The sequence below is a fragment of the Myotis nattereri genome, assembly GCF_964212035.1.
Source record: "Myotis nattereri genome assembly, chromosome: 15".
NCBI classification, from domain to species: Eukaryota; Metazoa; Chordata; class Mammalia; order Chiroptera; family Vespertilionidae; genus Myotis; species Myotis nattereri.
Window position 1 is genome coordinate 26,196,513 of NC_138090.1, and position 27,889 is coordinate 26,224,401.

The window sequence follows — 27,889 nt, forward strand, 5'->3', positions numbered from 1 at the left end:
CTGGGAGAGACCGCCCCAGACGGCAAGGAAGTGCTCATATTCCAGAGTGACAGCGCCACTCCCAGCCACGTCTCCAAGCCAGTCAGTGGGGGGAGAGGGGGGGAATGTGCCTCCTCCTGCTGCTGGCTAGCTGACCACTGCCATCTGAACAGCCTGGTTGGAATCTCTGGGGCCAGATGTTATAGGGCAAGCTAAAAATAACCAGGCGGCGGCGGGCCACCCCTGGGGGGTGGGGCTGGGGGTGGAGGCATGTGCTGGGCGTGGACAAATGATCGGAGGGGGAGCTAAGAGAGTCTGGCAGACCATGCACACTCCTGCTCCCCATTTAACGGACCCACCTGGCAAGGGGGCCCTCTTCTCTGAACATCTGGAAAGAAACCCCTCCACCAGCTGCAGGATGGGCAGCAGCAGAAGGAAGGTCATCTGGGTCCTGTGCTCATTGCTGCTGCTCCTTGAAGCCAGTTCTGCCAAGAACATTTGGAAACGGGCATTGCATGCGAGGCTGGCTGAGAAACCCCACGTAAGTGCCTGGATGGGGAGACCGGGAGGAGATGGGCCATCCCCAGACGCTGTTGGTTCTGTAAGCGCTCCCCCAAACACAAGCAGGGCAGGTGTCTTTCTTCATCAAAGTCGGGCGGTGGGCAGATGGAACTCACGTCTTCAAAAGGCTCCTTGCCTGGCAGCAAAGACGCAAAGAGAACATCAAAAGTGCGCAAGGGGCCTGTGATGTGCTTTTGCCTAATGAGTGTCCTTTCTCCTGACAAGCAGCCCCGGGGTCCAAGGACTGAAAGCTGAGCGCTGTCTCTCAGCCAGCAATAACCAAAGTTGTATGCAATGTATGCATGCGTTCACGCAGGTATTTACTCAGTCAGTAAACGTTTACTGGAAACTGCTCTGGGCCAGGCACTGTGGGGGTCCAGTGGGTACAAGACGGCAATACCAGCTCCCACCCTTCAGGGCAGCACAGGCAAGTGGGGGAGGCAGTCAGGTGACAGGTGATGGCAGAACAAAGGGATGGCACGGCATAACAAGTGACAAGAAGCATGTGCCCTGGAGCCAGGTGTCTGGGTTTGAACTCGGGCTCTGCTGCGCACCAGCTGTGTGACGTCAGGCAGGTTGTTTGGCCTCTCTGAGCACCAATGATCTCATCTGCTCATTTGAAAAAGACAGAATGATACGTTTCTTTCAACAAACCTGTTTGCTCACCACTGTTTACCAGGCACTGTCCTTGGCTGCGGGGATACAGACATCAGATCCCTGTCTTCAGGAATCCATGTTACAGTAGGAGAGGCAGAAATGAGTGAGAAATAAAAGGAAAACGTAGTGAGTTTGGTGACAAGTGCTGAGGGGAAATAGAAAGCAGGAAGGAGAGAGGGAGGGATGGGGAGGAAGGTGCATTTTTAGATCCTCCCCACCCCGAAGCACAGAAGCATAGAAGCGTCAAGGAGATAACACCAGCACCCAGCATATGTGTGAGCATCAAATGACTCAATATGCATAAAGTGCTTACGTAGTACATAGCAAGTGGTCAGTGCATGTGGGTGACATTTAATTAAATAATGGTGAAATCAGTTGATTCTTGCCTCCCCAGGTGGAATATAGGTTCCTCAGGGTACAGTCTAATTCTGTCTCATTTAGTATAGTTCCTGATGGCTCGCCAGGTGGCTGTCATTAAGTTGGTGCCCAATACATTCTTGTGGGAAATTATGGGCAAATACAACGGAAGCACAGGAGAACTTATGCAGCTCTGCCTCAGGAGAGTCAGGGAGAATTTTCCAGGGTTGAGGGCATTCAATCCAGGGCTTTGAAGGATGAATAGGAGTTTGCCAGGTAGAGACATGGGAGAAAGGTTGTTTAATGAACCTAGGTACTATGGGGTGTACTAAACTATATTGAGGCTAATCTCAGCCTCCAGGGCTTACATTCTATAGGCCATGCAGGAGGTCACTGGGAGTGGAAAAAAAAGTAGTAGTGGCTGAAATGATGGTGTTTGGAAGAAGAAAAGCTCATGTGAGATGGTATAGTCACAGAAGGCTTCCTGGAGGAGGTGAGACCCTGGCCCGATCTTGAAGAATTATTAAGAATTTGGAGAGCTTGGCTGGTGTGGCTCAGCGGTTGAGCATCGACCTATTAACCAGGAGGTTATGATTCGATTCCTGGTCAGGGCACGTGCCCAAGTTGCGAGCTCAATTCCCAATGTGGAGCATGCAGGAGGCAGCCAATCAATGATTCTCTCTCATCATTGATGTTTCTATCTCTCCCTTTCTCCCTTCCTCTCTGAAATCAATAAAAAAATATATATATTTTAAAAGAATTTGGAGAAAGGAAAAACAAAAATGTTGAGAAAGGCCATTCCTGGAAGAAGACTCAATGTGGGCTGAGGGTTGGGGGCTGAACTGGTGTCTCAGAGCCCTGAGGGGGAGTCCTTCCTATGGGAGAGGGCTGTGTGTGGAAGGAGGGAGAGGGACCCTTGGGTTTCACTGCTCCACGCTCTTTGCTGGCCTAAAGGATGATTGCATCCACCTAGGTGTTAGCACTTGGTGCCACAGAGATTTCTGATGCATCACCTGGTCTTATCTCCACCTAGTTGTGGGGTGTCCTAGGAGCAGACATCTCACTGGGAGGAATGGCAAGTCTGGGGGTGTTGAGGATGATAAACTCAGGGGATGGGGTAGTCTCTTTAAAAACACAGGCCTGGCCCTGGCCAGCTGGTTCAGTTGGCTGGAGCATCATCCTGTACACCAAAAGGTTGCGGGTTCGATTCCCAATCAGGGCACCTAGGCTGCGGGTTTGATCCCCGGTTGGGGTGTATACGAGAGGCAACCAATTGATGTTTCTCTCTTACATCGATTCTCCGCCCCCCCCCGCCCCCCACCGCCTTTCTATCTCTCTAAAAATCAGTTTTAAAAAACCCCACACAGGCCTGGGTGGGCCTCAGAAACTGAGTCAGTTGCTTCTAGTCACCATTTGTCAGGAGCAAGCACTGAAGTGTGCCCCTCGCTGGGATGGAAGGCTCCCTGGTGAGCACCAGCACCAGCACCAGCACCAGCACCAGCACCAGCACCAGCACCAGCACCCTCCCCGGCGCCCGGTGCTGAGGCAGGAGAGGTTCTTACAAGAACTGCCTCAGAGCAAGCCCCTGGGGAATGACAGCCTGTTGGCTTGTGGCTCAGAGGATAGGGAGGCTGGAAAGGGTCCCGGCCCAGGAATTCATCTCAGCAGCATCTCTAACAGGCTGTGCAGCCTCGGGCTACTCACTGCCCCTCTCTGAGCCTCACGCCGTTGCCCGGGAAATGAAGGCAGAGGACCAAATGGCTTCCAGGCCCCTTTTCATTCTGATTCTAACTCCCAAGCAAATGTTCAGTAAGGAAGTTAAAGGCCCTAGGAAGCAGACCCCACACACTCAGAGACAGGACTTTCCCACGTGGCCCCGCTGCTCCCACCCCAAGCTCAGTCAGACCTTCCGCCCTGAGGGCAAGTCAAGGTGGGGCGAGGCCAGGGTCCAGCAGCACGCTGAAGCCAGGTTGGACCCACTTGGAGAGTTAAACAGAGCCCTTACTAAAGAGTAAATCATGCGATTTAAATTGTAAAAAGGAAGGAAGCCCTCAATAGAAATGGATCACTCCCTACGTATTCCATGACCTCTCGCTACTCCCTCTGCTCTCAAGATTGCTTATGTCCATGGTATCCGTATGGGGGAAACAGGAGATACTGAGGAACTATTGCTTCTCCGCATTCCGCACCCTCCGGAGGTGGCTAGACGCCTGCCTCGCTGGGAGTCTCAGCCCACGGACACCGGCAAAGGCCGCACCTGAGCGCTGGCTGTTGACGCTGACCAACCGCTGGCCGTCTGCCCCCGGCCGCAGGCACCCTCTCTCACCTTCTCAAAGCCTGTCCCTTGGCAGAGTGGGCAACGGGCCCGAGGAGTTTCCTGAACACTGTGTACGTTACAGCCCGGGGCTCAGCGCCAGAAGGGACGGCGTGCCTTCTGTTCCCCCAGGACCCCCAGGGAGGCTGTGAGGGGGAGGCTTCTCCCTGGGCCTCAGTTCCCCCCCCTGCAGCCCTGGAGCGCCTGCTGTGCAGTCCAACGAGAAGGCGACGGAGAGCCTCGAGCTCCGTGCCTGGCAAAGAGCCACCCTCTCCACATCTGCACTATTCAAAACAAAACAAAACAAAACAACAAAACAAAACGCAGAACCAAATGTTTATGAGGCTGGATAAGACCGAGTGGAATGTTTGTAAGTAGCCTAGTGGCCTTTTCTGGGAGCTCAGGGTCAGTCGTGGGGAGCTGGTATTTGGGGCTTCTTTCCTGGCATTTAATGAACCTCATAAGAACAGTTCTTTCCTGACCATTTCCCGTGCGTCAGGCCAAGCGCTGGCCATGCATTAACTTGCAGGATTCTCTCAATGCATCTGCCAGGTGGGGCCCGTTGCCACTGCCATGTCAGCCCGCGGACCGGCTGGCCCGATGATCCCAGCATGTGGCTGTGCTGTGGGTCTGTTTTGTCCCTACGCTCCCATCCAGGGCAGCGGCAAGTAGCTGTGCAGTCTGCACCCTGCCCAGTGGAGGGGATCGTGAGGGGCTGCAGCAGCCAGGAGCAAGGGGGACCCCTTTGTCATGCATCCTGCTCCCAGGGCGCCCTTTGCGCTTGTCCATCCGGAGCTGCAAAGCGGTTTAGGGTGGGTGGTCACGTCCTAGGCGGGCGTCTTCCCTGAACTGGGGCTGTCTATTGCCCTTTTGCATCCACAATAACTGCCTTTGGTGACGAGCACAAAAGCCCTGCAGGACCTGGCAGCCCGCGCGTGTCCCTCAGGCTCCCCGAGCTGGTCCTTCTCTCCCTTGTGGCTCGGTTTAGTTTTCATGCACTGCTTTGGCAGATGACCAAGAAAAGCAATTAGTTTGCTTCATCTGTGGTGTTTTGCTTGGTGTTTGACACTTGTCCCGGAGCCGAGGCACATGAAGGCAAGAACAGCATCATCGGGTTCAGCTCAGCTCTCCCTGTTCCCAGCCCCGTGCCTGGCACGTCGTTGGCCTGGGAACTATGACGTTACCATTAAAGGAATGAATAAATTACGTGAAAACCTTCCAGAACAGGATAGAAGGGATGGAAAGTTCTAAAAGACGTCCAGGTGCATGCACAGCAGGGCTCAGCGGGCACCAAAGGGATTGGTCGGGTGTGCAGCCTTGCTCGCAGCTGCATGAGCTGGGCTTGTCCCCGGTGTGAGGCCCTAGTTTTGGGGCACCTCTTCCAGGAAGTCTCTGTAGCCATGCACCAAACCCTGCTCTCAGAGCCCAGTGCTGAGGTCCCAGGGCATCCAGAAATGGCATTCGCCAGTGCACACGGAACCCTATGTCCTCTGTTCTAGGGAGAGACATATTTTTAGATCTTTGACGTCCAAATTCCTAAGGAAGAGTGAATAATGCTTAGAGGAACATTGGCCTTCTTCCTGTACCACACAAACGAGTCCTGGGGTGCACTTTTATTGGCCCGGACGGTTAAGTTGCCGGAACATTCCAAAGAAAGGGAAAGCTCTTGCGAATGGAATGGATGGGGTGGGGACTCGGGTAAGTTGGGAGGGGTCTGGAGATTGGATTCTTTCTCCTTAAATGGAAATGGCTTCAAATTTTTTCCTGATTACAAAAATGATGTTTATTGTAAAGAAATACAGACAGGCTGTCCTAAATAAGTAAAAATAATTTAAACTCTTCCTCTGACATAAGCTCTGTTGACATTTTAGGGTGTGTTTGCCTAGACTTTAATGAAGCCGTGATACTCCACACACACATTTTTTTTTCTTAATAGGATTTTACTCGTATTGTGTTTTAGAGATTTTCATTAGGATAAGATTCACATAACCATTTTAAAATGAATAATTCACTGGCATTGAGGATAGTCACTACCTCTATCTAGTTCCAAGACATTTCCATCACCCCAAAAGGAGATCCCAGGCCCGTTAAGCAGTCACTCCCCACTCTCCTGGCAACCACCCATCTGCTTTCTGTCTCTCTGCATTTGTCTGTCTGAGACATTTCGTATAAGGGGAATCATGTAGTGCATGGAATTGTGTCTGGCTTATTCGTACTGTTTTGTACCTTGTGTTTGTCATTGAACATAGATGGTGTGTGTGTTAATATGGTAGATCTGTGTCCCCTTTTCCAAGGCTTCTACGGTGTTCCGAGGTCCAGATGTGCCATTATCTATTTATCCAGCCTCCTTTGGCTGGACATCCGGGAATCAGACTTAGCCTACCAGAAGTGGGCTTCCTACCAACGCAGCCAGAACTGACATTTCCCGAACCTACTTGCCTAATAGCAGCAGAATGGCTTTGCACATCTAGAGGCCTCCAAGCCCATCTCCCCAGGGAGGGGAAAGTGGCCACCAGGCCATTGACCTTACGAGAGTCATTCATATCCGAGGAAGGCAGGCAGCACTGGAAGCGCCCGCTGGAAATGTGTGCCGCAGCTGCTTGATAATAGACCTGCTATCCAGTCCCTTAGCGGGAATGGAAATAACAGATCAAGATCCCAGGTTCCTCTGGGGTTTTCATGAAGGATGTTGTCAGCCATTTGACCGGAGGGGTTTGACCTGCCATTATTTTATTCAGACTCAGTGGCAGTGGAGGCGTGGGCGGGCTGGGGCTGCAGAGAGTGTAGGTGCCTGGGACGCAGGTGGGAACAAAACCAAGTCCTGTATAAAGGGAGAAAAACAAGAAACTGATGAGTCTGTCAAACACAGTGCTCCCATGGTGACCAGGGGTTTGGAGCTGCTTAAAGGCCAGGGCCAGGCGGGTATCTTGGGTGAGAGGCCCGGCCCAGGCAAAGGCCCAGCTGTGGCCTGGGCTTATCGTGTGCCAGGGGCCTCACGGAGGCCAGGGCACTGGACAGGAATGAGCAAGGGCAGAGTGGTGGGAGGGAGGACAGAGACATGGAAGGGTTGGGGGCAGCTCAGGTCTGATCTTTAGCCCAAGGACTTTGGCCTTTAGCCCTTCAACACCCGCCCTCCCCTGTGGGCTGGGAAGCCATTGACCGGTGATCTATTTATTTCTTTGATAAAAGTCCATTCTTTCTCAGAACTCCGGGGGACATCCTTTGTTTAGGACCATCTTTGAATATCACTTTGCAGAACATGAAATATTTTCCCAAGCATTTCATCCTTTAATCTGGCCCCTTGGGGAAATCAGTCCTTTATCGCCCACCGCCATCTGTTGTCTCCAAGGCACCATCTAAATAACTCGGGGAGATTTGACTTCTAAGGAGCTTATCTCTTTTGTTCTCTCCAAATTCTGTGAAACGTTTGAACTTTCCTCTGAGAGCAGTGGCACATCTAAAATTGATCTCTCCATACCCCTTCTGTTGGGGGTGCCATTAGGGGAGTACTTGCCTGGCAGGTGTCGAAAGTGGGTGAAAAGTATTTCATTTCTTATTCCCAGTTTCCGTTAAGTTTCATAAATGAGGCTTGATATAAAAACAGGCTACGTGGAAAAACCAGACCAGGCATGGGCACTCCCATCACCCTCGGAAGGAGGCCGGGGCAGTTGTCACATTCGATTAGGATTTAAAAGGCGGGAACCCGACAGGAGCCCAATGTCGTTAATTCTGAAGAAAATGAATTAAGAGCTAATGGTGTAGGATTATGCCCGCTGCTTGCAGCTTGGAAATTATTCACAATGACACTGGGAATTCGGGGGCCTGGGCTGAGCAGGGCACAGGGAAAAGGCTGTTCCATGCTCCCATCTTCCCTTTGTTTTGGGAAGAACCACCAGTCTCCTGAAGCCTTCCATTCCTTACCTGCACATGTTGGCTTTGTGCTCTTTTTTACTTTTCACAAAGTTGATAACCTACATTAGGAAGAAAAGATGAATTCTCTGGGTGAAGCTGGGGTGGGGACCAGAGACCCACCCTGTCCAGGCTCTTTGGAGAGTGGAAGGAGGTGGGGGAGGGGGGGACGGGGGGGGGGGGGGGGGCGGGTGGCGGTGAGGGGTCCTGGGAGGAAGTTTGAAAAACACTAGACCTTGTAATTACATCCATTCCAAAATGAGCCTGCTGGGGACCTATTCTCGGTGGCCTGACGCCCTCTACAGGACATTAGGAGTAGCGCATGGAATTTGCCGCCACCGCAATAGCTGTGTGGGAAGGATGTTTCCATATCCTTGACCTTCTGTCTTTGTAGTTGAGATCAGAAGGCATATGCCATTTTGTATCTTGTCTGCTCTCTCCTTTATTTTTTTCACTAACATATCATAAGTGTTTTTCCTGTCATTAAAAATTCTTCGTATGTACTTCTAAATGTTTAATTGTCTTCTTTAAATTGAAAAATATAACAGGCATGGCAAAACTCTTTTGCACTAGCTATATACATAATAAAATAGTGAGCAATGAGGAGAAATCTCTCCTGGCTTCAGAACCTAATTCTTCTCTCCAAAGGCAATCCTTGCTAACAGTTTCTTGTGTATTCTTGTATATCCTTCCAAAAAAATATTCCAGGCCTATCTATATATATAAAGGGCTAATATGCAAAGTGTCCCCTTGGGACTCCCGGGAGTTCGATTGCTCTCTATGATGTGTGCTGACCACCAGGGGGCGGCACGGAACCAAGGAAGGCCTTGGCCAGCAGCCAGAAGGCCCTGATCGACCCTGATCACCGGCCAGGCCTAGGGTCCCTACCTGTGCACAAATTTTGTGCAACGGGCCTCTAGTACAAATATATACATATTGCATGTGTGCATATGTATATTTGAAAACAGGATGCATAGCAAACAAACTGTTCTTTACCTTAATTTCTTCACGAACCATAATGTCTTGGTGATCGTTCATAAGCAGGTTAGAGGTAGGTTTTGATGGCTACATACTACTCCAGTCTGCAGACAGGCATTATTTACTTGGACAGCACAGGGGGTGGGATTTTGAAATATGTGTGCAGGGGAACGAGTGGATTTATAAATAGGAATTGAGATGACAGGAGCAGTTTTGAATAGGCCAGTGGGCAGGGCAAGCCAGCGTGTTTCTTCTCAATGAACCTGTTCTATATCTAACTTTGTGTGTGTGTGTGTGTGTGTGTGTGTGTGTGTGTGTGTGTGTGTGTGTAGGGATGTATAAGATGTGCCCTCCACACACCCCACTTTCAAATCCAGAAGCAGGACAGTGTTCCTGGTATGGATGGGGTCAGAGAGGCCCAGGGTGAATTGCCTGGTGTGACAAACTCCCCCAACCTCCCCTCTAGCATGCTTCTTTTATTAGTCACGTGCCTGCATGTCCTATATGTTAAGTACTGTGTCTCATTGACTTATTGAAACATAATACCAAAAGGCCAAAGAATCGTGCGGCCAACTCCACAAATCACCACCAAGTGAACCAGCAAGAAGCAGAGTAGGGCCAGCCTCCAGGGACGCCCGTGCTCTCCCCGTCACCAACCACAAAGTGGCCGCTGTCCTAACTTCCGGAAGGACGTTGGTAAGGTCGTTCGGCTGTCCGGTCTAATTAGCATATTACGCTTCTATTGTTATAGATGGATAAAGTGTATGTGATGTATATGTGTATATATATTAGGATCGATGCCTAACATACAAACTGCTCACATTCGTTTATCCTTTCTGCTGCTGATGGGCTTGCCCTCATCTCCGTTGGGGGCAATTACAAAGAGAGACATCTGTTAATCCTCAGAGCAACCCGCCCAGGCTGCTTCTGCTGTGTTTACAGGAAGACTCAGGAGTTCAGAGAGGCCCAGCGACTTGCCCAATGCGCACAGCTCCAAGCAGCCCTGGGCACCATTGACACTGCCCTCTCCCCGCAGGCCGCGGAAGCGGACAGCCCCCGGCAGCCCCGCGCGGACCGCTGCCCGCCGCCCCCGCGCTCGCTGCCCCCTGGAGCCTGCGAGGCGGAGCCCTGCCACGCCGACTCCCAGTGCCGGCAGCGCCAGCGCTGCTGCTACAACGGCTGCGCCTACGCCTGCCTGGAGGCCATGCCGCCCCCTCCAGGTAGGCGCTCCCGGGCTGGGGAAACGGGGAGGCGGCGGGTGGGCAAGGGCGGGGGCGGGGGACCCAGGAACTGCCCCGCCACGCCCTGCGCAGAGGTCTGGGCTGGGAGGATCGCAGGGGGGCGGGCCCATCTGTGAAACGGGAAGATTGCGGCTCCGGGAGCCAGCTCCGAGCTGCCCGCAGGGAGCTCCAGCCCAGGAAACGCGCTCCAGGGAAATGACCCCTCCTGTGAGGATGGGGGAGATGTCTCATTACGGTCTCATGTGCCCATAGGTGGCAAGGGGGCCTCCAGTTCTCCACGGACCCTCCAGGTCCTTTCACTCACGATGCCTGGCCCTGGGGGCATTTGAAACAGATCTGGGACTTCAGCCGTCCAGGTGGGGTGTGCCCACAGAGGCAGGGGATGCAGGCTCCCGGGTTCAAATTCACGGGGTAGCTGGGGGCCTCCTTAGACCCTCCCCGCCCCCACCCACCCCCCACCCCCAAACACACATAGAACGAGACTGAAATGAGAAAGTGCAGCTTATGGCACAAGCCTGATCATTGGGAAGCGCTCGGGCCCCAGCAGGGCTAGGAGCAGGTCATCCGTAACACGTATAATCTTAAGGAGAATCCCTTTGGGAGAAACAGTTCCCAGAGATTCATCTTTGAAAGGAAGGAGTTTCAGATTCCTTCTGGAGAGGAGGTTTAGGACAGGATGTGAGGGAGCCCGTGGGGATCACTGAGGGTGGGGGGGGGGGGGTGAGGGATGGACAGCTACCTCCCTCTGGGTGGAGAAAAAGTGTCCCTCATTGGTTATGGAGGCAGTGAAGTCTCCACTGTCAGTTCTGCTTGGACTGCACCTGAGGGTGCCATGGGCTTTCATAACTGAAAGTGGCTCAGAGTTAGCCCCAACCTCTCCTCCCAAGGCCAAGGCAAGAGCGACCATGGCTTTGTTTTTTGTTTTTTTTTTCCTTTGGCGTGAGATCACAGCCCTTAAAGATGCTCATAATTACAGACTCCGGAGCGTTTGAGCACTGCCTCTTGTTCAGAGACTGGGCAGGCACTCAGGACCAGGAGGCTCCTACAAGGCCCTTTATAAGAAAGACAACATGGCGCCCCCTCCAGGTGTGCAAGTAAAAAAAGGTGCCCCTTCCCTTGGATGGCCACAGGGCACAGGGATTCCAGCCTCACTGCCGTCCAGGCCAGCTGCTGTTAGCAGTGCACCAGCCGTACAGCTGTCCCTGACATTCCTGGCGGCCTTCACATACATCATCTCGTTTTATGCTCACACAGTCCCAGGAGGTGCAGAGACTGTTGTCAGCCCTGTTTTACAGTTGAAGACACTGAAGCTCAGAGCAGCCGAGCCACCTGCAGAGGTCATACAATGGACAGAGCTAGAGTTTCAGGCAGTCTTCTGTGAGGTGCCCACTGCCTTAGGCCCCGAGGGCAGGGTTGTGGGGCCCCTGCTTCAGTACCTGGGCCCATATACAGGGCCCCTCACTGCCTGAAACATCCCAATCCCAGACACCCACACAGCTCACTTCCTCCTCTCCTTCAGATCCTTGTCCAGAGGTGGCCACTTTCTCGGGGAAGATTCCCCTCTCTGCATGGCAATCCCTCCTCCAGCCTTCCCTTACCCTCTTTACCCGCTTCAGTTTTCTTTATAGTCCACCCTGAATATTGTGTTTTGTTTGTGTGTTCATTGCCTGTTTCCCCCACTTGAAGGTCAGCTCCATAAGGAGAATTTGGTCTATTTTATTCACTGCTATATCCCTACCATCTGGGCCCCGAAAAGTTATTCAATGAATCAATGATTCATAAAATAATAAAATGACTAGTTTTCACTGGCCAGCAGAAAGAGACATTAGTTAGTCATAATAACAGTGGGAATGCTATTTAACACAAGGTTTCTCACCCTTGGCACTCTTGGGGGTTAGATAATTCTACTCGAGGTTGTGTTGGGGGGCTGACCTGGGCATTGTAGGATATTGAGCAGCATTCCTGGCCTCTATCCATTAGAGGCCAGTACTACCCCCACATTGTGACAACCAAAAATATCTCCAGACTTTGCTAAATGTTCCGTGGAGAACAAAATTGCTTCGAACTGAGAACCATGATCTAACAGGAGCAGATGACTTGCAGTGCACCAGGCCCTATTCTAAGCAGCTTACACACTTCATTGCATTCCCCGGGGGTGGGAGAGACTATTTTCAAAAGCGAATCTTGAGATAAGGGCTGGGGTACAGGGAGTTTATGTAGCAGGTGACCCCAGGAAGTTCCCGTGAAGGAGCAGAGAGGTGAGCCTGTGGGCCTCCAGGCCTTTAGGAGTCTGCAAATGGAGGGCAGGCCTTAACCAAGTTTCAGTTTTCCAAAAAGTATAGCAAAACGTGTACACTTCCCTGCTGCTCAGAAACCTTTGACCAATGCAGAGGAGCATACAAATAGTAAGTATTGATATATTTCCTATTGGTAAAAGATGGCATCGAAAACATTTTCTAGTGTGTGGTGGGAAGCGGAAGGGAAAAACCAGAGGATTAAAAATAGTGGCTGTGGAATGTCGTCATGCCACCCCTCTAGTTTGGAAATTGCAAATTATTGGTTTGTTCCCCCTGCTCTCTCCATTTCCACGCTGTGAGGTGATCCAGCATTTTTACCAATACCCATCTATGTACTTTCAAAGGCGCTAGACAGCACATGAACCTCTTTAATTTTGTCATATTTCTGACCCAGAGTAAAGCAGAGGTCAAAAGCAAGTGTAACCTCAGACCAATTTCATTTGACCTCCAAAGTGTTTTAAAATTTTTTAATTACTAGTTGCCAAACATTTAAAGACCAGAAGATTTATATTAGTTAGATGTACAGCTTAAAACAAAAATCAGCTCCGGAAACACTGGGAATGGCTGGCCGAAGCTGACCAACAGCTGACCCACGGAGGCAGAAACACTCTCAGGTTTGCCATATCTGTTTGTCTGACCGAGCCTGATTTTCTCCTTTATATTATCTATCTGCCTCCGGGAGGTATTTGGGCTTTCAACCCCTGCTTTGGATTTTTGAAGACCTTCCAGTCTACTAAGTGGGTCACTCTTTTGGTTAAAAATGTACCGGTACAAGCTGTGCTGCTGTAACAAAAAGACCCATAAACTCAGGGCCCAACCTATGAGGCGTTTACTTCTCCCTCAGTTAATAGGCCAGAGGTAGACAGATGGTTCATGGCAGCCAGGTGGCTGTGATCCAGTCATCCAAGGACCCAGGTTCCCTCCGTCTTGTTGCTCCACAAGATCAAAGTGGCTCCCAGCCTGTGGGGAGAGGGAGAGGGAGACAAAGGGGAGAAAACAGGTGTTGATGCAACAGCAAGACCAGAAATTACTAGTACATCATCACTTCTGCTCACATTCCATTGGCCAGAACTCAGTCACACGGCCACACCTAGTTGCAAGAGAGGCTGGGAAATGTAGTCTCCAGCTGGGCCACACAGTGGCCAGCCAAAACTCAAAGTTCTGGTACTCAAAGGAAAGGGCAGTGTATGCTGGAGAACCACCATTGTTTCTCCCCCAGAGGCGGGGGCATTTCTCAGCTGCCTGAGGAGGGCCTCAGTTTAACCATGTATTACTTTGTTAGTTGTAGATTGGCTGGTCGAGCCGAAACCTCGATGGCTTGGTGGCAACGGCTGGCTCCTGGATGGCCCTGAGGAGGTGTTACAAGGTACCGACAGGATCAAGCCCAGACCTGACATCATAGCCAGGATCCCCCTTCTCAAATCACCAGAATACTGATAACAGAGGCTGCCTGCCCCCAAATACTCAGACCTCTTGGAGCCTCCCCGACCCCAACACAGAGGGGGCGGGTGGGGCTTGGCCAGGCTCTCACATCCCCAGGACAGTATAGAGTTTGACTCTCCCTGGGAATGGGGTCTCCTTCCTGGTGGAGAATTGAGAGGGAGGGTGCTTGGGGCAGGTTTACAGATCCCTAAAATCCCAATAAGGGTCTTGCTGCCTCCTGATGATGGGTGGAGAGCAGTTTCCAAAAAGAACCACGTGCAGGCCCAGGGCCTAGAGAACTGTAAGGTTCAAGGGCGTACCTTCATGGATGTCATGTGCGTGTGATTCTGCACACTTCTGTGTGTGTCACTGTGTCCATGAGAGTATACAGCTGTGAAAGAAACTGGGTGTGTATGTCTGAATATTTGTGTATCTATGTTCATGTAAATGTGTGTCACTATACATGTGAATGTGTGTGTGTGTGCAGGATTTGTGTGCATGTGAACATGTGTGTGGGTGGCTGTATGTGTAGTGTATATATGTGTGTTAGGACTTGTGGGGGTGGTGAAAATATGTGTGTGATGTGTGAGTATGTGTGTATGTTTCAGGATTTTTGTGTGAATATGTGTGTACACATGTGACTATAAGCATGAGCATATGTGTTTCAGAGTGTGTGAGTAAACATATGTTTTGCACAGCACTATGCATCCGAGGGCATGTTTGGGATCACGTGACTTTGAACTGCTCCCTGTGTGTGTATGTGTGCATGTGTGCATATGTGCATATGTTCATATGTTCATATGACACTGTGAGTGAGACCCAAGGCTCAGCCTGGAACCTGGAGGCACAGTCGAGAGGTGGCCCCTCTGGATACCATGTTCACTGTGCTCACTGCCTCCATGGAGGGGCCGCCCCTGAGACCCTGGCATGTGTCCTTCCCACAGCAGAGACCTGCAGCACCACAGAGGACGGGGCGGAGCCACTCCTCTGTCCCTCGGGCTACGAGTGTCACATCCTGAGCCCGGGTGACATGGCCAAGGGCATCCCCAACCGCGGGCAGTGCGTCAAGCAGGGCCCAGCAGGTGAGTGTGGGTGCCCAAGCCCCGCCCCCACCTCACCCTCCTATAACCCCCACATGTCGGAGCCTGGCTAAGGGCTCTTTCTGTCCTACCACCCTGATCCTCCTTTCAAATCTTCCATCCTTTGCCCCAAGCCAGCCCTGCCGCCTCCTCGCTGGGTGACCTTGGGGTCAAGTGCTTCAGTCTCTGAGCCTCGGGTTCCTTGTCTGTAAAATGGGGCCACTTCATGCTATTATGAGGATTCATTTAAATCCTACATAAAAGCCTCAGTAAAGGTCTGATATTTTATATCCACCTGTGTGTCTATGTTTTGAATGATCTGAGAACCCTTAATTTCTGCTAGGACCATTCAATGTGGCTTAATGAGTCTGTCTTTGGGGAGGAAGGCAGTAAATAAAGTGGTGAGGAGTATGAATAGCATCACTTTAGTTTGCATAATTTTCCCAAGAGCGGAAGGACTGGATGGTGGTACCTAAAACCCACGTGTGCCTCACGCAAGACGTAAGGTTGAGAGGTTTGGTGTGGATTTGCAAGAAATGTGTGGCAAGCGAAGAATCTGGAACTTCAGGGAGATGTAGGGCAGCTTATCAAAGGAGAGCTCATTGGAGCTTCAAGTCCACATACTCCAGGCCCACGTCCCCACTTCTGCCCTCTGAGTCAAGATCAAGGATAACTACAGTGACCCTACTGGCCAAAAAAACACATCAGAGTGCATGGTCAGCCAAAGCTTTCCCCCCTGCCATTGGAGAAATTTATTTCTCTCAAGTGTTTCAAGAAAGACATACACATTCAATCAATTGCACATTTAGCATCATTATAATTGCAAATAAGAAAATTATGAGACATTAGAACTGTTCTGAGAATCCTGATCACTGGAATTCTGAGCTTTGAAACAAATTGAACCGATGAGGCATAATTGTGATTTCTCCAACATTCCACTTGCTTTTTGGGTTACTGGCAGGTTCTGCAGCCAGACAGCCTGGGATTCCAGTGGCCACCGGCCCCTCACTGCTGTGTGTCCCAAATAGTAGAACCTTCCCAGGCCCCATAGGGATCTGTAAAATGGGCTTTAAGAGTTAAGCGGCCATGCCTCTTGCTTCAAAGCACAGAACAGCATCTGTAGACGCCAAAATCAAACCTTAGGAAGATGAGGCACGTGGCCCACCAAACACAAAACCCTGAGGGCAGGCCAGCCTGCAGGAACACGCTGGAGTACGAGAGAAGCAGCCTTTATCAAGAGCGAGCTGCGGGGTGAGTCAGGAGTCCTTTGGACTGTAATGTCATTTTTCATAACTGGAAAGGCCTGGAACTACTCCCCCTCTATCATCCCCTGATCTTGCTCATTTGGTTACATGGAAGCCACTTCAGGGCCACAGATAAGCAGAGAGACTGATGAAATGATGCCTGCTGTTGATGGAGTGCCTCAGAGACACTGCCTTTACGCTTTATCGCAAGCCCGCAGGAGGAGTGTAACCAGAAGGCAGGGTCAGGTGTGCTTAGAGTGCCGGCTCAGAGCCACTGAAATGGGTTCGAACCCTACAGCTTTCTTCCCTGGTGACCTTGGGCAGGAACCTAACATTTCCTAGCCTCAGTTTTTCCATCTATAAAAGGAGCTAGTGATGGTCATGATGGTAATTGCTTCATGGGGTAGTGACAGGCTAGAACGAGAGAGCACCTGAAAGGCCCTTAGAGCAGCGCCTGACACATAGTAGGTCTTCAAGGAACGTATGCTGCTATCTCTCCGTCTTACGGAAAAGGGAGGACAAGTTCAAGACCTTGCCCAGACAGTGCATACAGCTAACAAGGAGCAGAGAGGGAATGTGGAGCCTGTTCACCTGCTCCAAAGCCCGTGGTGTGTGTGTGTGTGTGTGTGTGTGTGTGTGTGTGTGTGTGTGTCCTCCCCTCCACAGGAAGATCTGAGCCTTGCAGATAGGAATGCAAATGAAATTTCTACCGTTGGCCCCATGGGGATTGTCACTTAACCAGAATTGTTGGTACTTCTTGGGAGTTTGAAACCACCCTGAATTCCAACAACTTTCCTTGGAGCAAAGGTCTCAGAGGGGAGAGGGGCGCTGTTGAAGCAGACGGATCAAGGAAGAAGCTTTTTATTTTATTTTTTTAAAACTACATATTTTAGACTAACAGAAAGTGAGAAAAATAATACCTTGGACCCCCTGACAGTGACTGGCCGACTGTGCCATGAGCAGGCATGACCAGCCAGAACTCATCCCAAGGAGCGGGAGGAGCAGGAATGTTTCAGAGTGCCTCGGGCCTGGAAAAGGTCCTAGGACCTGGCTGATTGCAGATAAGCTCTCCACCCAGCATGTGGGTTGCCCCCCGTGGCCCCTGTTGCCTGTACAATAGCTGTCAGTGCTGGTCCCAAACACCCAGACGGTGACCATGGCACAAAAGGAAACAAAATGTCCAGCTAGGCATAAGGTGATTTTTTAATTGAAATAAAATCTATCTATATATATATATATAAAGAGCCAGGGGCAGTCACATCCGAAACAACTGAATGGACGCCCAAACAAGCTGAGTGGGGTGACAAGGCCGGCAGGGGGGTTAGTGAGGGACAACCAACTGAGCACCAGGCTGTGTGGTGCGACCAGGCCAGCAGGGGGGCATTTGGGGGTGACTAGGCCTGCAGGGGGGCCAGTGAGGGGCGACCAGGCTGGCATGGGGGGCAGTTGGGGGCAACCAGGCCAGCGGGTGGGGGGCCAGTAAGGGGTGACCATGCTGGCGGGGGCGTCAGTTAGGGGCAACCAAGCCGGTGGGGGGCAGTTTGGGGTGACCAGGTTGGCAGGGGGGGGGCAGTTGGAGGTGACCAGGCAGGCAGGCAGGTGAGCAGTTAGGAGCCAGTAGTCCTGGATTGTGAGAGGGATGTCTGACTGCCAGTTTAGGCCCAGGATTGGGCCTAAACCAGCAGTTGGATATTTCCTGAGGGGTCCCGGATTGGAGAGAGTGCAGGCTGGGCTGAGGGCCCCCCCCACACACACACCCCCAACCCCCACACAAATTTCATGCACTGGGCCTCTAGTTAGCATATAACATGGTATGAGGTTCAGGTGCATAAATGTGATCTGTTAGTGTTGCAGCTGTCAGACATGGCTGAGCTGCTGCAGGGGAGACGTGAGCTGCCCAATATTGGCATTGGCATGTGAAATATTGTATTCTGACCAGGTGTCCACTCTCCCCCAAATGTTTTCCTGCTGTGGGGACTGGGGGAAGAGGTGGGGTTAATGGCACTCAACAGGGAGAAGCCATTTGAGACATAGGAAATTGCCAAAAGTTGACAACTTTTTAACACACAAAAATGGCAGTTTCCTATGGTTCCTCCTAATATTTGCATATATGTGTGGTAAATGACATTATTTCTTTTCATCCTCACAATAACTGAAGAGGTAGTGATTTTACGCCCTTTTCCAGGTGAGAAAACTGTTGCTCAGAGAGGATTGGTGAAGCAGTTAAGTGAAGATTCATTCTCGAGTTACTTTGACATTTGCAGTAATGGCATTTGAATCTCTTTTGAAAGGACTAAAACAATACCATTTACTCCCCATGTGAACATATTTTGTAATGACACTTGCTAAACAATATGCTGAAATTTTGCTTCCAGTTCATCAATGGGATCAGGACCCCTTTATACTGAAAAAATAATGAGGATTCCCCAGAGCACTTCTCTGTGTGACTGTGATATTTCCCATATTAGAAACTAAAGCTGGGACACTAAAAACATTTATGTATTAATTCATTAAAATAACAATGATAAATTCATTATGTAGTAAACAGAAGTAACATTTTTTTAAAAAATTAACATTTTTTTCAACAGAAAAAAACACCAGTGAGAGGAATGGTATGGTTCTACATTTTTACGATTCTGTATATGAAGTAAGAAGGCTGGATTCTCACATCTGCTTCTGCATTGGATCAGCTGCAATACCAAAGCCATGTAGCCTCTGGCTAAGTCTACTGTGCACTCTCGATAGAATGAGAATCAAAAACACAAGCAATTCTTTAGAATTCACATGAAAGTAGTTTGGGCCGGATAAAATTCCTGAAAGGCGTTTAATCCTCTCACTTGTTTTCCAGAAGAGCCACTCCGAAGACAGACAGTTCCCAAAAAATATCCAGGTAAGAGAAGAAACCATTTTTGCTTTACAGAGTCCTAAAAAGGACAATGATCATTCTTGGGTGGAGAAGAAAAATAAAGGCCCAGGGACTCTCAGGAGAACTATAGTCTGAAGCTGCTGAGAAGGGAAGTGGCCATACCCTCCCCAGGTGCTCTTATGCCATCAGATGACACTCTGGGGTTGAGGGGGTGGGATGCCAAGATATGTCTGTTCTGAAAGTCTCTCCAACCTGGGCAGTCCTCCAGGTGGCATCTGACATGGACAGGAGCCATTTCAGGCGCAGGCTGGAGGGTGGAGGAGCCGCTAGACTGGTGGCTGAGAGGGACTGGGGCAGCAGCTCAGGGATGTCTCACAGAAGACAAAATAGAAGCTCGGATTGGCAAACAACGTACAAGACCTGTTGTCTGATGGGGGAGGGGGCGCGGAGGAGGTACGAGTTGAGAGGCATTCATAGCGAATGTGGTTTCATGATAAACATCAAACATCAGAACCTGGGATTGGAGAGACTTTCATTCACAGAATTGGAAAATGTGGCTGACACCATCATTCCATTCAATTATCCATTGCTCCATCCATCCAATAATTCAATCATCTATCCATTCATCATCCATTTAATAATTTATTCAATCATGCATCCATCTATCTTTATCCATCCACCCATCTTTTCATCCAATAATTGATATAATCATTCCACGCATCTATCATATCATGATTAAGCATTTATCAAGCATTCCCTGCTTATTCATTCTTTATTCTATTCTTCATTTTGTGCTGGAAGTTGGGTTACATCTGTGAACATAGCAGACCAGCCAGTCCCTGCCATCATGCAGCTAATGTCAAACAGGAAATTCAAACAATAAGCCAAGTGGGTTTTTAGTAACAACAGGTGTGAAAATCTTGAGGTTGGAAGCAACTAAGCCATCAGTGCAGCTGGAGTGTCTAAGTGACGGGGAGAGTGGCAGCAGATGAGGCCAGAATTGCGGGCGGGGCCAGGACACACAGGTGGTGGGGCCTGGCGAGGGAAGGGGAGAGACTGCAGGGGGGGACTGTGTACCTTGTTTGTGGGAAAAGAGGAGACAGGGCCAGGCTGATGTATTTGGACTTAACTTAGCAGTGAGTGGTGAGCCTTTGAGCAGGAATCGACATGCCTGTTCCGACAGAACCCTGTTCTTTTGCAGAGGGTGACACCAAGAACGTGGCGGAACATGGAAAAGGACAGCAGAGGCACGTTCAATAAAGCAGTGGCGGGGTGAGTGGGAGTCAATGGCAGGAAGGCGGGGGGGGGGGGGGGGGGGCCGGGGGTGGTGGTTGTGCAGCCAGGTATCCGAGGTGGCTTCCACCACAGAGTGGACCGGTGGGAGGGTGAGAGTGAGGCTTCACCTGCGGGTAGAATTGTAAACCCCCTTATAATTTCAAAGCGAACAGATGAGAACTTTTCGTGTTGTTAGAGTGGGTGTTTCTATACCCTCTAGTGCAGCGGTTCTCAACCTGTGGGTCGTGACCCCTTTGGGGGTCGACGACCCTTTCACAGGGGTCACCTAAGACCATCGGAAAAAACATATGTAATTACATATTGTTTTTGTGATTAATCACTATGCTTTAATTATGTTCAATTTGTAACAATGAAAATACATCCTGCATATCAGATATTTACATGAAGATTCATAACAGTAGCAAAATGACAGTTATGAAGTAGCAACGAAAATAATTTTATGGTTGGGGGTCACCACAACATGAGGAACTGTATTAAAGGGTCGCGGCATCAGGAAGGTTGAGAACCACTGGCCTAGACCTACATCCAAAGACTCAACTAGGTTGTAACTTACCTTTCCATCCCCTTTCCAGTCCTTTGCCTTAATGCATCCATGAACAGGCAGACAAGTCCTCCATTGTCCCATGACATCTGTCCCTCCCTCTGTCACACGATTCTTTCGAGGGCCAGCTCTCTGATAGGCAGGTACCAGGCACTCAGGTGCTCAATAGTCACGCATGCCACCTGCAGTGGGCTGGGAGCTGTGGGGGTGACGCAGCGAAGAGAGCAGAGTTCCTGCTGTTATGGGGTGTACAACTCCTACGTCCTTTAGTAGGAAACTAAACGAGTCAACAAGCAAGTCAGCAGGAAAGTGACAGGCTGCAATGAGTAGTGTGAAGGAAGCGGACAGGCGATGTGGTGCAGAGTAGCCGAGCCTGGGCTGGGAGCTGCTTCAGATGGGGTCAGGGGTCACGGAAAGCTGGGGGGTGGAGCTGACATCTGAGCCAAGATGAGGAGGTGCTGCTGTAGAAAAACCTGGAGAACGGGCACCCAGGCAAAAAGACCCGGAAGAAGGAACGTCCTGATGCGGGAAAGATCTTGGCTTAGAGCAGCGATTTACAACCTTTTTCACCTCAGGGCACACATACACTCATCACTAAAATTCCGTGGCACACCAAAAATAGATTATGTTTTTGCCGATCTGACAAAGAAAAACACACACCAGGTATAATTTTGATTCATTCACACCTGATGGTTATTGTTGTGCTGGCTGTAATCATTTAAAGATATATATATGTTTTATTGATTTTTAGAGAGAAAGGAAAGGAGAGGGGGAGATAGAAGCATTGATGAGAGGGAATCATTGATCGGCTGCCTCCTGCACAGCCCCCACTGGGGATCGAGCCCACAACCCGGGCATGTGCCCTGATCAGGAATCGAACTGGCTGCCTCTTGGTTCATAGGTCAGTGCTCAACCACTGAGCCACACCGGCTGGGCTATAGTCATTTTTTTATTTGACAATCTAAGGGGAAAGTGATCAGGGCCTGGGCCTAAACAGTTAGGTATTGCATGTTTTAAAAATTCTTCTGGCCCCCAGAGTGCCACAGCACAGTGGTTAGAAACCCCTGGCTTAGAGGAGCCACAGGGAAGCACCAGGTGGGAACAGAATGGTGCTGGGGAGGCCGGCCCCGGAGGAGGTTATGGTTAGGCACAGGCTCTGCTCTCAGGCACAGGTGAACAAGGGTTATGGGATCCCAGCAACTTGAGGGGTCTTAGCGGGTAAAACCTAAATACCCTCCATCCCCTGTGAAAGCTCAATGTCGACACATGGCCAACAAAAGCCCTTGGAAGCGGGCGGTTCCCCAGGATGTCCTTGAACGGCATCAGGTTTCAGATTCCAAAACGTTCAGGTGTGAGACCTCCTGGGACATCTTGAGCCAGTGGGGACTGACAAAGCAGGTCTATTACCTGCTGATGACAGGAACAGTCCTTGCAGCGGGTCTGACCCACCACGGACTGTGAGCCTTAAACGTGTACGTGCCAGGGGTCCGGGGGGAAGAACAGACCGTGAGAGGCAGCTTGGATGGCTTTTAGGAGCCAACAGACGTGGCTTTACGTTCTTGCTCTGCTACCACGTGACCTAGGCAATGACTTGAACTCTCCAGCCTCAGTTTCCTCATCTATAAAACGGGAATGATGGGAGGGAGGTGTTAGGAACTAAGTAAGGTGGTACCTGCAGGGACATCACAGTGAGTTAAGAATTTAATCTCAGTAGAGACTGGCACCTTCCTGGTGTCCGGTGGAGAAGGAGGAAGAGGATGACACAGATTTGTGACCCACGTATTACCTAAGCAATGGCTCATATTCCTTTCTTCTTTGCTTCCCTTTCAGCTAATTTGAAAGAACATTCCTCACTTTCTGTAAGCCTTGGACACAGTGGTATAAGAATGCTTTGACCCTCAGAGGTCATGCCCAGCTCAGCAGAGCACAGCCCAGAGATACCGAGAGACAGGACACCCGGCTCTCATCCCCAGTGCCCTCCCTGGCTGGGTGACGGTGGGAGCCGCTGACCAGCGTCGGGTCCTGTTCTGTCATCTTGGAAATACAGCTCCACAGATGCTACCGGGGAAGCAGGCACTGCCTTGTGAGCACATGCGAAGCTCCTTCTAAGTCAGAGTTCCGTGTCATGTAATTTACAGCCTTAGCCCAGGCCTGACTCTGGCGGGCACGCACCCAGCCCTCCCAGAGTCTCAGAATATAGCCCTGTTCTCCAAGTACATTCGCTCATCATAAATTGAAGATGAACTTACCTATTCATGCGTGATTCATAGCTTACCCACCGGATGGTCTTAAATCGGACCAGGGCTGAAGCCACTGGTTCCGGGGGGTGAGGGGGAGGGTGGGTGTTTCTGGGGAGTCAGCTCAGCCCTGCTTTCCGGCCACATGTGGGCTGTTTTAGTTAAGATCCCTCTGAATTGGATCCTGGGAGGAGGATTTGGTGAAAGTGATATATTATGGAAGTTTCTGGGCAAAACAGGCGGCAGGTGGAGAAGTGGGACAGGAGGGAAGAAGGTCAGACGAGGTGTCAAGGTGCTGCAGGGGGTAACTCTGGTGCCAACCCCGGGGGTCCTAGCGGCAGCCTGAGCCCCACCAGGCCAGCTCCGGGGCAGGAACCCGTGTCGTCACTCAGAGGCCCTGCGCTTGGGATAACGAATTCTTAGCGATTGTTGAGCCAGAGGCCTACATGTTCATTCTGCAAGCGAGCCGTGGAACCTGCCCCTCGGGGAAAGGGGTGCCGAGTATGTATCAGGCTCCCAGCACCTCCATGATGGGGCAGGGCTGTCAATTCCAGGGGCAGCCCCCCTCCTGTGCACACAGGGGCCCACAGGGGCATGGGCAGAGCCCAGAGGGCATCTGTTACACAATTCAAATCTCGACGGTGTCTGCACACAAAAATGGACACATATGCTCATAGCTTTGTGGGGGAACTGATTCAATTCAGCCCATAACCTGCTTCAAAAACAGATTGTGGAGACTGGTATTAATGAATTGTTTGGCAGGCTTCAACTTTTTAATTCCAAATGTGGAGGCAACACCTGAGTACCCATATTTTAAAAACAAGCCACTGTCCTGTCCCCTGTCCCCCTGCACGTCCCCACCCATGCACACAATACACACTCTCTTAGAAAATAGTCCCAGTCCCGCTTAAAGTGGAGATTGATGGCCTTGGTGTGTGTGCCATTTCTGAGCATCAGTGCATTTAAAGAATTCTTACTGTTTTTGCATGTAGAACATGAGGGAGAAACAGCCGAGTGACTCGTGTAAACGGTGTATGAAGTGGGCATCCGTCACACGGCCTGGGGAGGCCTGGACCTTCACGTTGATGGAAAAGAAGGACCACTTTGCCCAAGAATGTCCAGTCAGGAGACGTTTCAGAGAACAAGGTTATGTCTCTTCACTCTGGGCACAAGCCTCAGAGTGGAACGTATTCACACACTTCCTGGGGGCAAGCCAGGGGCCACCGCTCGGGTGACCCATGAAATGCCCAGTCTCCCACATGTCCTGAGGGGGGATCTCACTGGTCTGGAAGGGACCTGGGGCGTGGGTGGCTGTAGCTCCTGGCAGAGAGAGGGGTCTACAGGAGCAGGGCTCACCAGGGCTGAGGACCGTGGGTCTAAGGGACTGTCCGCTCAGGGCTGGCCACACACGGTGGAAGCAAACAATTACACCCAGCAGAGACCTGAGTGTCAGAAATCTGAAAGGACTCGCCCAAAGTCACACAGCCAGTAAGGGCCGGGGCCTGGAATCCGGGCCTGTCCTACCCACAGCTCAGACTCCGGAGGCCCAGCTGCTCTGCTAGTTCTGGCCTATTGAGCGCATCCCTCCAGCCCCCGAGGCCCAGAGGGGGGCTGCTCGTGTGTGATCCCACACAGGGCGCTGGGGACAGGGCTGAGCTCATCCCCACTTAGGGGCTGCCCAGCAGACGGGGCCGAGCGAGCACAGACGGGTCAGTCTGGGTTCCAATCCTGAGCCAGCTGCTTACCTTCTCTCACCCTCGGTTTCCTCCTCTGTGAAATGGGTGTGATAAGAGTGGCTGCCTTTCAGAATTGCTGGGGAGGATTGTGTGAGATGATGGATGGGTGTTAAGTGCTTGATGGGCATGGTTATCATTCCTTATTATTATTATCTTGGTGCAAATTACAGGAAGAAAAAACACTTTTGGGGGGAGCCATTAATTGTCAAAGTCAGATGATGTCTCATATTCGGATCATCCACCTGTATTCTTTTCTTTTTAAAAACTGATTTTAAAAAACATTTTATTTGAAACAATGGAACATTGATGAGACAGGCAAGGAAACGAACGGGGAGTCCATCCCCCAAGATGACACCTTGCGCAACCACAGGGCAGTATCACACCAGGAAGCTGGCACCGGTACCGTCCCAGAGTGTGTTCGCTTTCCTCGGTCCCACAGAGGGAGCTGAGGGGTGAAGCAATTCTCCGAGGCCGCCAACGCTGGCAGAGCAGGCCACTGTCACGCCAGGGCCCCATCTCCCATTGTCTCCTGAACTGCAGGAGGCGGGTCCCACTGCTCCCAATCCCCAGTCTGGAGTTTTCTTTCTTGCCACACGAGACCTCCCATATTGAAGAGACAGAAGAAGCCGTGGCCACCACCTCTGAGCCGTCTGAGGACTGTGTCCCAGCCGTAGTGGGCGGGGCCCAGCCTTTGAGAGGGCGCAGTCCCCCCCTAACAGGGCCCAGGAGCAGGGACACCAGGAAGACGGGAAATAGTGGACAGGCCCCTGGGCTGCTTTGGCCCTGCCTCGGAGACAAAGGGCTTCTCTGAGGCCACTGAAAAGTGCCTGGCCCCCCAGGCACTTGGCTAAAGGCAGGGCCTGCCTGGGGCCTCCCCCTCGGAAGCAGCTTTTCTATAGGAAGGAACAATGACACAGCCTCTCTGTTCCTTGGGTAAAGGGACAATTACAATCTTTCCTGGGGCCATTTTCATCTGAGCTGCCAGGATGAACTAACTGCCTGATCCCAAGTCTTTTTCTAAAACATTCCCACACAGGTCAGCAAGGTAGTCTAAAGGGAAAGGGTGAAGATGAAAGTGCAGGATAAATCCTATCTTATAACCCCAGGGAAGGTCCATTGCTTCCACCGGGGAGGAGGTGAATAGGCCCTGGGTGGGAGGTGCTCAGCCCCCAAACAGACTCCTCCCTGCAGGCATCTGTCTGCCTGAAGTCCCACCCTCCTGTGTCAGCTGGGCTGAGTGTTGAGGCTGCTGGATTGTGGACTCCTTTCCCCAGGAAGCACTGCTGTCGTCTAAGCCACTGGAGACAAAGATACCTGCTTTCCAGAGGAGACGCACGGTGTGTGGGCCATCACAGGCACCCTGGGAAGTGCTAGGGTAAAGCCATTCATGGGCCCTGGGCACCTAGTCAGGGTGAGAAGTCAGGGAGGGCTTCTCAGGGGAGGCACTGTCTGAGCTGTTTCTGAGGGTGAGTTTCCCAGTGGCTGCCATAAAAATGACCATAACCTGGGTGGTTTAAAACAACAGGAACGCACTTACTCTCCCACAGCTCTGGAGGCCAGAGGTCCAAAATCAAGGTGTCACCAGGGTTAGCTCCTTCTGGGGGCTCTGGGGGAGAATCTGTCCATGCCTCTGTCCCAGCTCCCAGGTGGCTACCAGCAACCCATGGCATTGCTTGGTTTGTAGATGCATCACTCCAGTTTCCACCACCATCTTCCCACGGCCTTTCCCTCTGTGTCTGTGTTCCAAATTCCCCTCTCCTTGCTTCTATAAGGATACTTATAGTTGGATTTAGGGCCCATCCTAAATCCAGGATGATCTCACCTCAAGATCCTTAACTGAGACACATCTGCAAAGACCCAACTTCCAAATAAGGTCATACTCACAGGTTCTGGGCTCTGAGATTTAGGATGTGGACATACCCTTTGGGAGACACCAATCAATCCACAACAGTGAGCCAGTTAGCTAAGTTAGATGGTGTGAGAGGAAGGGCATCCCAGGCAGAGTGCACAGTATGTGCAAAGGCACAGACCAGAGAAGTTCAAGGGACTACATGCAAGTAGTTGAGCATGGCTGGACAAAGGGGCCACTCTGGGAGTAGGGACATAGAGGGTAGAAAGTTAAGCAGGTGCCAGCCAACTCACATCTTGAGTTTGAACTTGACCCTAAAACCAATATGGAAACACTGAAGAGTTTACCTGGGTTGTTATCTGGTTCTCCCCACATCCCCGAGAGGCCAGTATTGTGATCCAGATCAAGACTCTCAGGCTCAGAGCGGTAACTCTTTGCCCAAGAGCAGACCATTAGGAAAATGGCAGAGGCAGGATTTGAACCACGGCCACTTCTAACTTCTTAGTGGACAGATGAATGCAGCAGGGTTTTGTGTGCCTGAGGAAGATAGGAAATGGTATCTCTAGGAAGGAGGGAGGGGACATTCTTGGAATCTTGCTGAGACCATGTGCCAGCTCACTGCCCCATCTGAGTATGGCTCCCTAATGCTGGGCCTGGGAGTCCCAGTTGGTGCTCTGAGAACCACCTCCAAAGTTGATTGGCCCAGAAACAGACACCTGCCTCAAGCTAGACCAATCAGAATCCCCGCTCCCCCAGGAATGTGCTAGAAACTAATGTGATAGGGGACTAGGACACCCTTCAAATCCTGCTCTGACTCTTATTTCAAACGTGTGGTTTCAGGCAGTTTCTTGAAACCTCAGTGCTTCGGTTTCCTTCTCTGGAACTTGGAATGATGAAAACAGCTACCAAGGCCACCGTGGGGCGACATGAAATCCTGGTGGTGAAGCCTTGTGCCTAAGCTGCAAGGGTGGGGAACGTTCGGCCCGAGGGCTGTATAAGGCCCGAAAAATCATTTGGTCTGGGGTGAGTTCATTAAATGTTTGACCAAATATAGCAGGCTAATTTTTAAATTGGTAATTTTGTATGGCCCGTGAATGATGTTATAAACATCCAAATGGCCCCTGACAGGAAAACGGTGTCTCCCGCCCGCCCCCCCCCCCCCCGCCCCCCGTAAGACCTGGCACACAGGAAGTGCTGGGCAGACATTAGCAGGCTCTGCTGGTTGAATGAACAGAAGTGATGGACTCAAACTGTGTGGAGGCTACTTCCTGCTGTGTATATGAAGGAGGAGGAGGAGGAGGGAAAGGAGGAGGAGGAGAGGAGGAG

At 51.0% G+C, this 27,889-nt stretch overlaps 1 protein-coding gene across 4 annotated transcripts; it reads left to right on the forward strand.

Annotated features, from left to right (window-relative positions):
• WFDC1 (WAP four-disulfide core domain 1) lies at positions 1–27,609 on the forward strand. 4 transcript variants are annotated; one of them, XR_013996838.1, is made up of 9 exons: positions 175–520; positions 9,792–9,975; positions 13,576–13,659; positions 14,660–14,797; positions 18,627–18,928; positions 20,106–20,176; positions 22,572–22,824; positions 23,971–24,124; positions 27,404–27,609. XR_013996838.1 is itself a non-coding variant. In XM_081106860.1 (7 exons), exons 1-6 carry the CDS (start codon positions 269–271, stop codon positions 20,162–20,164), a joined length of 759 nt encoding a protein of 252 aa, XP_080962986.1. In that variant the 5' UTR covers positions 1–268; the 3' UTR covers positions 20,165–20,176; positions 22,572–22,990. The 4 variants fall into 4 exon arrangements, 2 of the variants coding, with proteins under 2 accessions (XP_080962986.1, XP_080962985.1); XM_081106860.1 differs by lacking the exons at positions 23,971–24,124; positions 27,404–27,609 and having other exon boundaries at positions 1–520; positions 18,887–18,928; positions 22,572–22,990; XR_013996837.1 differs by lacking the exons at positions 23,971–24,124; positions 27,404–27,609 and having other exon boundaries at positions 137–520; positions 22,572–22,992.
• Positions 27,610–27,889: the final 280 nt, after the last annotated feature.

Bases quoted from the DNA above. Each gene is read 5' to 3' on its own strand.
- WFDC1 (XM_081106860.1), top strand. From the start codon at position 269: ATGATCGGAGGGGGAGCTAAGAGAGTCTGGCAGACCATGCACACTCCT. The intron at 13,660-14,659 runs GTACCGACAGGA...TCCTTCCCACAG, and splicing joins CCCTGAGGAGGTGTTACAAG to CAGAGACCTGCAGCACCACA. The intron at 18,929-20,105 runs GTAAGAGAAGAA...GTTCTTTTGCAG, and splicing joins AGTTCCCAAAAAATATCCAG to AGGGTGACACCAAGAACGTG.